Source organism: Typopeltis vanoorti, chromosome 12 (genome assembly GCF_054136105.1).
Source record: "Typopeltis vanoorti isolate ZY-2024b chromosome 12, IOZ_Tvanoo_1.0, whole genome shotgun sequence".
Taxonomy (NCBI): domain Eukaryota; kingdom Metazoa; phylum Arthropoda; class Arachnida; order Uropygi; family Thelyphonidae; genus Typopeltis; species Typopeltis vanoorti.
Genome location: NC_143560.1, coordinates 51,184,722 through 51,200,596, shown reverse-complemented (window position 1 = coordinate 51,200,596; position 15,875 = coordinate 51,184,722). Strand labels below are relative to the sequence as shown.

Here is a 15,875-nt window from a genome sequence, read left to right as displayed (position 1 = left end):
TTGTAATTAATATGATAAATAATAATAAATAAATAGTTCATGGAAAATTTATATAACAAATGGCACTAACCAGAAGTCTCCTGTACTATACTAGACAGCTTATTCTGCAGTTCTGATATGTACTGACTATCTTTCTGTGATGATCTCAGCAACTGGGCTGGTCCTGCTGGCATAAATTTACTCATCTGAACTCACTGTAGCATTACTCACCTGAAAATAAATATCATGTAACTTTATCTGTTGGCTAATTTTTTATCATTTTCAGAGGAGATGAATGAGGTAGCAGACACAAATACAAAATAAATTATAAGCATATTGTTATATTAGCAGGTCTAAATTAGTTCAATGGTTGGCATTGTCAGAAAGAGATTTTTATGAATGTAATATTATTTATCAAAATAACCTCTCTCTCAAAAACTATTATTATTATTAGAAATAAGTGTTGAACTAGTGCATGTTTCAGGGTTGACAGTGAAGATATTGGAGAAGGTAGGATTAGAATACATTTGATTAATGAAAATAATAATCTCCACAGAGAGCAATGTGAGCTTGTTAAAGGTCAGTCCTATTTTAGGAGTGTGGTGGAGCTTTATTTTTTTATGGTAATGTCATACCTTCTATACATTAGTAACATGGATGGGTAAAAGTGAAGGAGTGTGTTCCAAAAGACAAATATAAAAGGAATAAATGAGAAGGAAGAAAAATTTATTCACTAAGTTTGGGATTCAATTAAAAATGTTGAAGAGCTGCTTCGTGTTTTAACAGCTTTAAAAGGAGAGAGCAGGAAAATAACTGATAGCATTTCTAATGACTGCAGAAATGTTTTGTATATAATGCAAGTAGCTCTTCAACATATGTGAAAGAAAGTAGAGTGAGCTGGAGAAAAATGGTAATGCCATACATATGAGACATTAATCAACTTCTTATTTTATTTTATTTTTTTAATATCAACCCCAAAACACAAGCTTATTGTGTTAGGTCACAACACCTAACACAATAAGCATCATGTGGGGGGGGGGGGAGATGCCAAGAACAAAAAAAAAGAATCTTGTAATGTACTTATTAAGAGCTAGAGTGGTACTCATTAAGTAAAACAATTTGAAGAAGGAAATTTCAAAGAATAGATGCAACTGAAAGAAGAGGATGAGCAGTTGGTACAATAATAGTCTCGACATCTGTACTTGAGTGTACAGATGTTCACCATCAGCTGATGCATTCTTACATGATTAGAGAAAAAGGGAGAAATGCTGGCCTTTTCATGGACATTGCTCTGCTGAAAAAGGACATAATTCAGAAACAGAGTGACTATTACAAAGTAACTGAAAGGAGTCTGTAAGACAATCAGGCTATCTATTGAGTGAACTACTCTCTTCTAGATAGCAATGAGACAAACTCTGGAGTTTTAGTGCACCACTTCAAATGTTAAAAGGCTAGATAACTGAGAGGAGACCTCCACTGGCCTTTTAAAGAATAACCGAAAAGGGCTACTGAATGTCTAATCCTCACCTTCTGTGGTGTACCTCATGAATACTGAATGGGCTTATAATTTGGGATTTAGTCAACCAAACTGCATCTGATTCTCTTAAACCAAAACAAAATGATGGCACAACACGATAGAACTTCATGCCAGCTGGGACATTACTGGCTTAAACATGCCCCTGCCCTCCACTGTTTTTGTCAGGGAACCAGGTCAGACGGGTTATTTATTTATTTATTCGTATGGAGTTTCCTCCTTTTTTCTCCCCCCGTCCCTATTGGGGCAAGTTGAGCCCCCTCATGGGGGGTTAAGTATTTATGGCTGTAGATCCATGTATGTTCACGGGCCAGGTTTGCCTGCTTGCGGGATGAAAAACGTCAGATAAACTGGTGGAAAAAACCCTACTGTCCACGCCCAAGACAGGCTAACTTGGCTATGGCTGAGGAAGATCCTCAAATTCCTTACGTCTTCGACGGGAATCAAACCTGGGGACACTCCTTATCCAGTCATATGGTTGTGAAGCGCAAAGTCACTAGGCTAACCGTGCGGATGGTCAAACAGTGAAAGTCAGTCACTAGAAAAAAACCCAAATCACTACTAGCAGAAAATACTGGAACCATCAACATAAATGACACCAAAGGAAAAGAAGTGGAAATGTACCAGGTCAACATAATTGGTGTTTCCAAAATAAAGAAGACAAAAACAGGTGACATTATCTAAATACAAGATGTTATATTCAGGCAATAATGATCAGGAAAAGGAAGATGTAGTTATAGTATTCAAAATAAATAAAAGGATAATCTTCCTGAATGGTAGGCAATATCAAGTGAGTAATATGTGCAAATATCAAAATGGAATGGATAGTGAGACTTCTTTGTGCCTATGCTGTCACAAAAGGTTCTATAAAGTAAAAAAGTTAAAAAAGTTTTCTAGTCACTACAGAAGGCAACTCACAGAAAGCAAAAGGAAAAGCTGGCCTTGGTTGGAGCTATTAACAGCAAAGTAGAAAATGAATACCAAACATAAAAAATGTTTTAAAAAATTTGGAGAAAAGAGAAAAGTTAATGGTAAACACTGGCTGGATTTTTGTACAGGACATAGGCTAATTATTACTAACACCATGTTCCAACATAAAAATGCACAAAATTCCACAACAAAACATGACAGGTCTCACTATGCTACTGCTGACAGTGATATCTTCTTGTTTGTATATAAGACACAAGAATATATAGGCGATTTGAAATAGGAAGTGATCACTATTTACTTTTGAGTAGGATAAAACTGAATATCATATATTATTAACATCTGACCTCCATGGAGTCAGAAACTCATCATGGGAGTTTCACACTATCGCACACAATGTTTATCCAATCGTGCCTTAAATTGATTAAATGTGTCTACATTCACAATACACTCAGGCAATGCATTTCACTCACTAACCACTCTCCATGCAAAGAACCTGCTCCTCACTCCTCTGCTCACATCCTCTTTATATAGTTCTAGCAAAGGCCTTTGTTCTACCCCTCCCCCTCCCATTTTATGAAAAATCTCTTCCATGTCAACTTGATAACAACCCCTGACTAGCTTATATGTCTCAATCATATCCCCCCCCCTGGTCTTCCTCCTGTTCATGAGGCCTTGCAATTTACATTCTCTCAATCTGTCCTCATACTCCACATTCCAAAGATTACTGACAACCTTTGTGAATCTTCTCTGGACCCTTTCCAACATATCCTCATCAACCATGAAAACTCGGCAACTAGATCTGTGCACAATAATCCATATGAGGCCTGATGAAGGCATTATACAACAGCATCATAACCTGTTTATTTCTGCATATCAGGGTCCTCTGCATCACTGCCTTTATACAATGTGACGCCTAAAAACAAGAAACAAAAACTCAATCAGGAAAGATATTGCATAATGATAATCAGGTAGGTAAAATCAATTATAAAAAGAAGGATATTATATGATATACAGATTCAATTGTAAAATGAGATTAATGACCTTATTACTTGGAGTTTTCCGAGTGCCACAATCAAAAATTTAATGAGTCTATTTAAAAAAGCAGAAAAGAAAAGTAAAAGAGATGGTAGTTCTGACAGGAATAAATTATTTAACTGGTGATAAATATAAGAGGATATAAAAGGATTGATGAAAGAAGTGAATGTGAAGAATGAGAAAATGAAAACAATTATTATATTACCTAGATAGGATGCAGTGGAATTAAGAAGAAAGGCTATGGTAGCAAATGATTCAATGGTAGGCTGTGTAGAAAGAATGGATCCAAGTTTTTGGATGTGCAGAGTGAGCTTAAGGAAGAGTGATTTATGTAAGAGCCACTTGAATGCATTTGATATGAGATATTTGATAGCTGAAAAAAATTTTTATTGGTGTAAGACCTACTAAAGAGAGTCAGAAAGGTCAAGGAAACTTAGATAATGATGGGAGGAATAATGAGAATCTATGTGTGAGAGCAACTATATTAATGATATGAATATGCTTAATAATGCAGGTGATTATGATGAAAAAATGAATGTGTGCTGTTCCAGTTCAGACTGATTAAGTGTGTACAAGGATGTCTGTATAGGTCATAGGTTCCCAAAGTGGGTGGTACCCCCCCCCCCCCCCCAGTGAGCGCTAAAGCCTTCTAGGGGGAGGTATAGTGGATCACAAGCATTTGGGGCGTTCAGGCAGTCTAGGGGCCAGTGGCTCTTTATAGAAGAAATTAATAATATTTAAAATAATGTTTAAAAATTAATTATTTTCGTGATTTTGCAATTAGATAATCATTTAAAATTTAAATATTGCATTTTAATTCATCTTATGCCCATCTTACACAATCAATTTTTTTATCAATTTTCTATTTCAATTATTTAATCATTTGAAAATTTACCATGTCAGATAGAAATAGATGTCAATTTTCTATGTCAATGAGAAAATAGAGCATGTATATATGTGTGTATAATAGGTTATGTTTACAGTAGCAAATATCGTTATATTTCATTTCAAAATATATATAAAATAAATAAAACCACTTTTATATATTATACTGTTTTCTGTGGTTATGTTTTGTAGGTTTGTTGTTTATATCTTGTGTAATTATTTTATTTATTAATTATTATTTATAATTATTCGGACAAAATGCAGAAAACTTATAATGGGGGGGAGCGTTACAAAATTTATGTCTTGCAAAGTGGGTGGTGACCTGAAAAAGTTTGTGAACCTATGGTATAGGTGATGCATTATATATCAACTGGAATCAGAAAGTTGTCCAACTGAGTCATGCAGACTACAGAAGGGAGTATACAAAAGGGAAAAAAAAAGCATGAAGATAACTTATTATATCTGTACACAAATGTCAGGAGTATTAGGAACAAGGGGTTTGAGCTTATTAGCTTAGTGAATACATTAGGGTCTGAGATTTGGCATTAGTTTTTATAGGAAGGATAAACAACATGGGTGAGGGTGAATGATGCTAACAATATTGGATGACTTAAAGTTATGAATGCAAAATGGGGATGTGAGTTCAAGGTTGCAAAATGTAAGGTTTTAAAATTTGGAAAACAAAAATGGGATGTAGAATTTATGCTTGGTGAGGATATATTGTCTGAGGTGGAGGAAATAAGAGATCTGGGGGTGATAGTGGATAAGGATCTGAAATTTAGGGGACACATAGCCAAAATTATGAAGACAACACAAAGGCTTCTGGGAATGATGCAGAGGACACTGACTTGTAGAAGTAGAGAGATTCTTGTTCCATTGTATAAGGCTTTGATTAGGCCACACATGGACTATTGTGTCCAGATTTGATCACCTGGTTTTCAGAAGGATGAAGAGATGTTGGAAAGGGTCAAGAGGCGACTGACTAAGGTAGTTTCTAACCTCTGGAATGTCGAGTATGAGGAAAGATTGAGAAGATGCAACTTGCAGGGTCTGGTGGATAGGAGGAAGAGGTGAGATATGATAGAGACCTACAAGTTATTAAGGGGGTTGTTATAGGATCAATGCTGAAGAGGTTCTACAGAAAATAGTGGGAGATCAGGGGAGAACCAGAGGTCATCCCTGGAAACTATATAAAGAGGGTGTGAGAAGCAGGTTTTTTTTCATGCAGAGTTATGAATGATTGGAATGCCTTGCCTGAGAGTGTGGTGTCTACAGAGAATTTGAGTGTGTTTAAAGCATGGTATGATGAGCTGTGATATGATAAAAGGACCTCCTAGATGAGTCTTTTACTCCATGGGATCTTGGGTAATAATAATAATAATAATAATAACAGGTAGAAAGTTATGACTGCAATATTAGTAATGGTTTTCCATGTAGCAGTAAATTTGAAGCTATATGGCATGAGGCAGAGTCTAAAAAAATCAAATACATTGTGGAGTGTTAGTGCAGACCTAATGGATCAGCTGCTAGTTATGATGAAATGCATCAGCAAATAAACCTAATGGATACTAAATGAAAAATCATCATAGGTGATTTTAATTATCCAAAAAGCAATTGAGTTAACAGAGATCTCATAAGAAGAATGAAGCCAAATTTACTGAGCTGCTGTAAGACAACTTTCTTAAGTAGCATGTAACAGAAGTCAAGAGCATTTAGACCTGACTGTAGTGTCAGAAGGGGGGTTTCAGTAAAAGACACGACTTTTCTACCTCCAGTTAGTGATTAAAACCAATGATGATGATGCTGAAGTGACCTTGAAAGTGGCAAAGTGTATGAATATTCCATTCAGAAAAGTTGAAGTACAAAGCAGAAAAATTATGATCGGCTGAGGAGAATACTAAGTTTGATTTCATGGTATTGGTTGCTAGATGGAAAGGATTTAAGTACTTGGGAAGGATTAAAAAAATATAACAGTGATGCAATATCAGAATTTATCCCTAAAATTTGAAGAATAAACAGGATGGGGCGAAACGGATGCGCAATCTTATCAAGTAAGAGATTCTTAAGAAAAAGATGATGGGAAAGAAATACCATATGCATTTCATACTCTCAGTTTATACTATTCATACTATCAAGTATCTGGAGTGGTGGTGGTGAAGATTTTGGAAAAGACTATAAGAGATTGCATACAGAAATGGGTTGGCAGGGAATCTATACTTTGTAATGAACAGTATGGGTTTACTAAGGGAGGGTCATGTTTTACCAACCTGCACACATTTCATAATAATGTAATGGCCGAGTTAGACAAAAGAAATGGATATAGCATGATACTTTTAGACTTTGCTAAGGCTTTTGACAGGATACAAAATGTTAGGCTGTTGTATAAGTTGGTGGATACAAATTGAATTAATTATTAGTCTGGATATGAGGATAGCTGACTAACATATCAAAAAGTAATGTATGGGAATGTGAGTCTGCAAGATTTAAGGTGATCAGTGGTATACCTCAGGGATTAGTCAACTCTTATTCGATCTTTGCATTTACGACATTTGGAAAGATATGACAGGAGTCAGCTGTTTGCTGATGATGCAAAGATAGGTAAGGTAATCAGGAATGAAATGGACATACAATACTTGCAGAATAATTTCGATAAGCTGGAATTGTGGTCATATGAAAATTGTGACCAGTTCAATGTTAGTAAATGTAAAGTCATGCACTTTTGTGTAATGATATATCTAGTGACATATTATATTGGCAGTATTGTAATAGAAGAAACTAACTATGCTAGGTATACTGGAATTTTAGTAGATAAGAGGTTGAAGTTCAACAGTTAATAAAGATGCTAATACCACTCAGAGAATAATTACAATGCTGAAACAAACATTGGCATGTATGGATAAAGAAATCATTTTGCTTCTTTATGAGGCTTTGAAAGACCTCATTAAATTATGCTAAATCTGATCTTCGGATTTCTGTGATAATGTAGATACTGTGGAGTGGAGGATTGGGAATTTAGATTATGAGGAGAGATTGAGAATTTGTGGTCTACAGATACTGATCAAAGAGGAGAAAGAGAGATAATATGACAGAAACCTACAAACTTCTGAAAGGACCATGCAGGATAACAGTAGATAGAAGTTTTCATTTTGTGGAGGGTGGGGAAAGGATGAGAGGACATCCATGGAAATTGAGAATGAACACAGTGTCAAGAAAGGGGTGAGAGTAATGTATGATTAAAATGGCTAGAGGTGGTGCAGATCAACTCAAGAGAATATATGACAGGTAGAGTTAGTGATGTGTGGTGTCCTACAATGAGTTTTTGATTCCCTACAATGAGTTTTTGATTCCCTGGAAATCTCTTTTAATAATAATAGAGATTTTGGGATTAGAAATGGAATAGGATATTAAAGCTGACAAATGTACATACTCCACCCTCTTACAAAAGTAACCATGCAGAATATAGGATAATTAAGCTAATTAAGATGAACTGTAGTTGTAGTAGATGCCAACTGAGGTTCAGTAATGAATATCACATCACGTTTTGATGCATGCATGCAAGCGATTCTCTACCAGTCATGGATTTTTAGGAAGCTCTTTAAGTGTTCTTGGATACTAGGATACATTTATGCCAAGAAAGATTGGTGGTTGGAAGTTATTTGAAGAACAGAAATTTCATCCAGTAAAGAGAACAGAATGTTGCCAAAAGTTGGATCAGAAGAAAAAGTTCTTATTTTTGAGAATTATGACAGGACTGAGTTTTATTGACAATGAAAAATTAACATGTTTATTTATCAGAACCATAATGAGGAATGATTTGAATATCATCATTTATGGCTGCAGAAGTTGATGATCTGGAAGTTTTGCTTATTTTTGTAAGACAAGATCTATCAAATGAAAGAGAGTAGTGTTGCGCAGCATCATCTGGTAAACTGTAGATTGGATTTCCAGTCCACCAGAAGTAGAGGAGACAGACATTATAAACATGTGATGAGTTTCAAGCTGATCAGTTTGCTCACTTATTATAAATACAGTTTTTGTGTACTTGTGTTTTGCATTATTGTTGCAAATATTGTTGGAATTGCATGATTGTGTGACTTCAGATCAAAACTTTTTCCAAAATGATCTTGAGACCAAAATTCAGAGTTCACAATGGAGAACACTGAACTTGCCTCAGCCAAAGAAGACATGCCAACTGAAATCCAATGTCACTGTCTTGTTGATTGTCTTTTTTGATCTGGAGGGATTGTTTATTTATCAGAACCCTAGTGAGGAATGATTTGAATATCATAATTTATGGTTGCAGAAGTTGATGCTCTGGAAGTTTTGTTTATTATTGTAGTGCAAGGTTTGTCAAATGAAAGAGGGGAGTGTTGTGCACCATCATCTGCTGAAGAGAAGATTGGATTTCCAGTCCAGCAGAGGTAGAGGATATAGAAAAAGAAACAGGTGACAGAACAATCATGTGGAACCACAGCATTTACTGCAAAGTTTGAAAAAGGTTTATTCATAATAGAATGTTGGAGAAGAGAAGTTAGACAATACAGTGGGAGGTTACAATATGCTTTTATGCCAAATACAATCAACCACCTTACAAATATCAAGAACACTAACTAAACAACCACTTGAGTTCCTTAAACTTTTCTGTGGGTTACCTACAGGATGACATAAGCAAGATTTCTTGCTGATTGATGGTGGCAGAATCCATACTGGAAATCAATTATTAGTTGAAAAGTTTTTCCAATTAATATGGAAGTTGAGTGTAAATGGTTTTCTTCATTAGTTCAGAGAAGAACTAAAGTGCGAAAAACTGGATTGTAATTTAGTGGTAAAGATTTCTCACTCTTCATGGGAATGAGACGAATATAGCTAATTTCCAAGTTGCAGAATAGATAGCAGAGAAATAGGTGAGAATAAAAGGAAAGAAAGAAAGAAACAGGAATCAACTCTGAATCAGAGTTTCATGGCAATCAAAGAAATGTCATCAGAATCAGGCATTAGAATCATCTAAGTGCAAAAGAAGTAGAAGCTGGGTTGGATGAAAGCTATGACCACAGCTCTGCATGAGAACGTTACTTGTTGAATGGCACCAAGTAACTGTTATTTGATAAACAGTGTACTGTCATCAGTAAAACAATGATAGGACTTGAGGTTGGTGAAAGCAATTCAATAATGTTTAGAAGGAAGAGTATATCAGTATTACTACCAAGGATCAGTGGAGAACACTCATTAAGAAAGTTTGAACACTCATAGACCACAATAACTCTCATACCCTGCCTTGAATATATTCAATGCTGGAGCATTCATAACCCACTGTTATAATGTATCGTCGTAGGTAATGTTTACTTAATATGGTTTAACTCCTTTACTTAACTATCTCTTGAATAATTTGTCCTATCTCAGCAGCACATATAACATGTCTGTCTTTGTCTTACTATTATATGCTTCAGCCCCTTAGATTATCACGTGCGTGAGTCTGATCTACAAAGGGATTGTCTCGAGGTTAAGCCAACTCCTTGGAAACAAAGCTTCTGAAGTTAACTTCTCTTAAAATTCCAGGAAAATTTGTTTGTTCCTCTGCGCCACTCAGAACCCTTAGATTGGAAAAACTTCTCAGTCAAGAAGTAAACTTTCAGATATGTATGTGGTTAATCTAATCTATTTCTATACTAAGTTATCAATTATCAATACCTTCTGTAATCAACCATGTTTGCAGTCATGGTCTTAATTAACAACTATCTCCCGCTTAGATCTGAATAATTTATGAGTGGTGCATCGGATTCTTAGACACAGGCAACCAAATTAATAAGAGCAAAAGGTTTATTTAACATAATGATCATCATACAGAATAAAGAACTTTCAATTATCACTGTACTACTAGATTACAAAGTAAAATTAATCAATATACATCACACAGTAATTAATACTACAAAAACTTTATGTTCAAAGATTCAAAGCTCGCATTCTTAGATTATTATTACTATTATTACGGGCAACTCCAGGGAGTCATTAGACTCATCGAGGGAGGCCCCAAATCATATTCATCATAACTATTTGTCATTCATACAGTATCTATCATACCTCGCCTTAAACTCATTCACTGTCACAGCATCCACCACAGACTCAGGGAGCGCATTCCACTTATTCACTACTCTAAAAGTAAAGAACCCAGCTCTAACACCCCTGCTAACCACACTCTTGCCCAGCTTCCATAGGTGTCCCCTAGTTCTCCCACCACCAGTCCTGTTCTCAAAAATATCTTCTGAATTAATTTTATAGAAACCCTTCAGTAATTTGAATGTCTCAATCATATCTCCCCTCCTCTGCCTATCAACCAATTTTTGCAACCCACAAATCCTCAACCTGTTCTCATACGGTTCATTCCACAGACCTTCTATCATCTTGGTCACTTGCCTCTGGATCCTCTCCACCTCCTCCCCATCAAGAAGAAACCTAGGTGACCAAATCTGAGCACAGTAGTCGAGATGGGGTCTTATCAAGGCTCGATACAGAGGAACAACAACCTGCTTGTCAACGTATTCTTCAGCAACCAAGTGATTTGATGAGCTGATTTGGCCACTTTTGCAATGTGTCCCCTAAATTTCAATTCCTTATCCACCAACACTCCTAAATCTCGTGTCTCATCAATTTCCTGGAGCATGGTTCCACCAATGCAGTAAACTGCCTCCAATCTTTTCACCCCAAAATGCATAACCTTACATTTTGCCACATTAAATTGACATCCATTCTCCCTAGCCCAGACCTCCAATCTATCCAAATCATCCTGCAGAATTTTGACGTCATCTGCATTCACTATTGCTCTACCCAACTTCGCATCATCCACAAACAAATGAACTGTTCCTCTCAGATCCTTTCCTATATCTTTTATGAACAAATTAAACAGCAGTGGTCCAAGAACAGATCCTTGTGGCACACCACTAGTCACAGGCCGTCTTGTGGACTCTACTCCTGAGTAAACCACTCTCTGATATCTCTCCATCAACCACCCTCCTATCCATCTCACCAACCCTATGTCCATTCCCATATGCTGCAATTTATTGATTAGAATTCCATGTGGTATCCTGTCAAAGGCCTTAGCAAGGTCCAGTAGAATCACTGTAAACCCATTACCCTTATCCAGTTCAGCCGTCACTGTGTTATAATACGTGAGCAAATTACTGAGGCATGACCTACCCTTCACAAAACCATGCTGTCCCCGATACAGTATCCCATTTTCTTCTATCCAATCTTGTATTTTCCTCTTGACTATTTTCTCTAAGACCTTGATAATGATTCCTGTTATGCTGATTGGCCGGTAATTTTCAACCTTGGAACCACCTTTGTGCAGTGGAACTATTTTCCCATCTTTCCACCCCCTTGATATATAAAATCAATAATGACTTTTAGGTGTTAATCAAGCTGTCTGGATTAGATATCTCTACAGCTCTTAAACATAGCTAGCAATCAACACAAGTACAATTATAATACATAGCACATATTGCTTATCGACTATGATTAAATTATCACAGTTCTGTCTTAATTTTAGATAGAGTCTCAAAACTTTATGAAGGTCTATGATTCTTAAGTTACAATTACCTTCCTCTCACACATTACTTGATTAAAGGTTTACCATACCGAACTCGAGGATTCCTCATGCTTGTCCTTTCAATTCTTGGATTCCTTTACTTCCAAACATTTTCTTCCCTCTATGTTAAGGCTAAAATTCCTGTCAGCTTAGGTTGGTCCTCATGGAGTCTGCATACCGATCATCTATGCCTAGAATATTCTTAGTGCGAGGCGATTCTGCATCCATGAGGCACGCTACCTGGCCATCTTTTCCAGGAGTTGCCTGTTGCTTCGAGAATCCTCTATTTGTTCATCGTAGGGCTTTTTCAATCCGCGATCCCTCTAATCACGACCCGACACCTCCGACTTCTGTCACCGAGAGAGAGAGACTCCAGACAAAAAACCTCCTGGGGCGGGCGGTTCCAGCCCTTTTATATCGATCCCTACCGGGACTCCTTGTAACCCTAAATTTTCACCCGACACGTTATTCCTTTGCACTCGTGGGTCTTGCCTTTTCGTAGCATCTTCCCCGAAAACTTAGGTCGCCACGTGCTGTAAGCACACGTGACTGTTTGAGGCAACTTACTAATCCGGTGTCTTGCCCACATACTTTGACCTTATAATCTCAGTTGGTTATATGCAATTTACACAGTAACAGAAAATATGTATATAACAAATTCATTGTCTAACATACAATTTAGTAGGTATTTTACACGGGAATATTCACAAGTTTTACACTAATTACGGTATCCAATATTTGTCAGGCTATATACAACTTATACTAAAATACAAGCATATCCTTTTCAAGGGTTTTAACTTGTCAAATTATGAATGAAACATTCCTTAAATAGTGAATTGTATTCATTCACAATTTAACAAAGGTTTCCCCTCCCTTTTTAAAAAATTTTCTACAAAACTTTTTTTTTTCTTTCTGTTTCCCCTTTCAATTCCAGGAGGGAGTCTTTGCCTTGAATAAATCTGTCTTTCAAATTGCCATTAGCCATGACTGTGTTTTCAGAAATTCCTTCCTTCTGTTTTTTCTCTCACATCATGCTGTGAACTCCTATAATTATAAAAGTAACATGTATTACTTAGGTTGTTTTTTTTTTTGTTTTTTTTGTAAAATGCTCTGAATACGATTTATTTCCTTGGGTGGGTTCGCCAGGCCATTGTGTCTTGGTCTTAAATTGTACCCAGCTTGTCCTGATTCTCCACTCCCATTGTTAATCAAATGTTTCTCTCCACTCATTTTGATTAATGTTTGTTCATTCAGGTGTCCTGTTCCAGTGTAGTCTCTATGCCAATTGTATCTGGTGCAATGATGATCCAAAATAGGATTCTCCTCTCCTCCCTGATGGCTATCTCTCCTTTTCCAACATGTTGTAGGCTTTGTGCTATCCTTACTTCTTGGATAAGTGTTCCTTGCATGAGTGTTCCTCTTTCTTCTCCACATGCTTTCCAACGAATCCCCTTGACAAACTAATTTGTCTGATCTGGTTTTATATAATTTCAATCTGTTCGAGTGCACTATTAAAGTTTTTCCCTGTTTAGTCTTCTCATAAAATTCTATAGGTCACCGGAGATAATTTTTCTTGGGTCTCATAAGGCCCAGCCGCACTCTTTCCAAACTTTCCTCCTTTATTGTTAACAGAGTTTTGTTCTAGCAAGACAAGATTACCTGGTTTTAGATCCTTATATTTTCTCAACTTGTTGGCATAAGTTCTCGCCCGTTGTGAACAAATTTCGCTAGATTTGACTACCATCTCATATGTTATATTATTATCCATGATTAGGTTATTTAGGTAATCATCTATGTCAGGGAATCCAGAGCTTACCCAGGAGTTCTTGAAATCATTGGGGAAAAGAGGCTCAAAGCCATAAAGGACAACAGTAGGGCTTCCCTAATGGCAGTATGCAGAGTGGTCCTGCATGCAAATAAGGTGTGCGATAAATAGGTATCCCAGTTTGACACTTAGCTATCTGCTAATTTGGATAGGGTAAGTTTCAGTGTCCTGTTCATCCTCTCACACATTCCATTCCCCTGGGGGTGATAAGGGGTGATGAACAACTTTTTTATTCTCAACAACTTGTCACAGCTGTAGCATGAATTCAACTGTGAAGTTAGAGCCTTGATCTGAGAGGAGGGTTTGGGATATTCCAAACCTGTAGATAATGAGCTTGAAAAACTTATCTGCTACAGTTCTTGCAGTCTGATCCTTAATTGCCACAGCCTCTGGATATTGGGAGAAATCTCTCCTTATAATTACTAATATAGTAATATTAGTAATTATAATAATAATATTAATAAATATAACCCCTTCTTGGTTATAGGGAGTGGGCCCACAATATCTATGGCTACTGCCTGAAAAGGGCACGTGGGGATTGGGAATGACTGGAGTGGGGCCTTACCTATAATGCTGGACTTTTGTTGGCATAAGTGGCAGGAGGACACATATGACTCAACATCTCCCCCCTCATCCCTTTACATATATATCTGTCCCGCACTCTATTCCACGTTCTGTGTATCCCCTGGTGACCCACTAGATCAGAATCATGAAATGTGTGGAGCACCCAGAGAATCAGGATTTCTGGAACTAGGATCTTAGCCTTCCACCTCCCTGTGACGGCCTGCCTTGATAGCAAAAGACCGTTCTGGTCTATGTACAAGGTGTGATGGAAGGATTGCCTGTCTGGGGACTTCTCTCCTTTTAAGATCCTCTTATACACCCCCCCCCCTCCACATTGCATCCCTTTTCTGCTCTTCTATTATCTATATACGAGATTTGTCCCAGACTTGGTATTTGAGAGGTGTGCTCTTTATCTTGTCTAACTCTTCTGCCTTAAGTATGGAGTTGATTACTCCTCCATCTGAGCTAACGCTCTCGTCAGGTCCAGAGTCGAGGGATCTCGACAGATAATCTGCAACTACGTTGGCTGAGACAGGAATGTAGTTTACCTTTAGGTTGAATTCCTGCATCTGTAAGGCCCACTGGATAATCCTCTGATTCTTATCCTTCATGGAAGAGATGAATAACAAAGGCTTGTGGTCAGAACACAGGATTATCTGTTGCCCTAACAGCATATACCTGGACTTTCTAAGGGCGTAAACGATGACGAGCGCTTCTTTCTCAATTATGGAGTAGTTTCTCTCAGGTGATGAAAGCTTTCTACTGGCGAATGCGATGGGCTTAAAGCCTTTCCCCCTCCCTCTGCTCTACAACTGAGGCAATCGTATCGTTGGAGGCATCTGCTGAGAGAAAAAAGGTTTGACCAAACCTAGGATAGGTCAGCACCGGGGATCTGGTCAGAGCCAAATTTAGAAGTTGATGTGCTCGCTGTTATTGCCCCCCCCCCACCACTCAAACTTTACCCCTTTTTTTGTTAGCCTAACTATGGGCTCCATTAATTTGGAACATTCGGGAATGAACTTCCCATAGAAGTTAATCATGCCCAAATACCTCTGGACCTATTTTAAAGTAGTGGGGATCCTTGCCTTTAATATAGCTGTCACATTGGTTTTTGTGGGTGTTATTCCAGCTTCATTCACAATGTGCCCTAAATATTCCACTTCCCTGAGGAAAAACTGACACTTCGAGCACTTTAGGGAAAATTGGGCCTTTTTTAGTCTTTTCCATAACTCCCATCAGTTATCTACCGTGCTCCTTAATGCAAAATGAGTAGACCAGCAGATCGTCCTGGAAGCATATAACTCCTCTTCCTAACATATCAGATAGGATAGAGTTCATTAGACACTAGAAACTCATGGCTGAGTTCCTGACCCCTTGGGGAAGTCGATATAGCTGATACTTTTGCCATCTCATAGTGAAGGCAAAGTACTTCCTGTCTTCCTCCCTTAGAGGAATTTGGAAGTAGCCAGAGTTTAGGTCTAATTTTGAGAAATATTTAGCTCCTTCCAGGCTGGTTAATAAGTCCTCAATCTTGCACACTG

The 15,875-nt window shown here is 37.4% G+C and overlaps 1 protein-coding gene across 5 annotated transcripts in view; it reads right to left on the bottom strand.

Annotated features, from left to right (window-relative positions):
• The window catches only part of LOC150100785 (peroxisome assembly protein 10-B-like), a 160,684-nt gene that overhangs the window by 130,505 nt on the left and 14,304 nt on the right, over positions 1-15,875 (bottom strand). For all 5 annotated transcript variants that reach the window (XM_090401706.1, XM_090401705.1, XM_090401702.1 and 2 more), the window contains exon 2: positions 71-210. In XM_090401706.1, coding sequence (XP_090257832.1) covers positions 71-185 — 115 coding nt within the window. In that variant the 5' untranslated portion in view covers positions 186-210. The remainder of the gene's footprint in view (positions 1-70; positions 211-15,875) is intronic.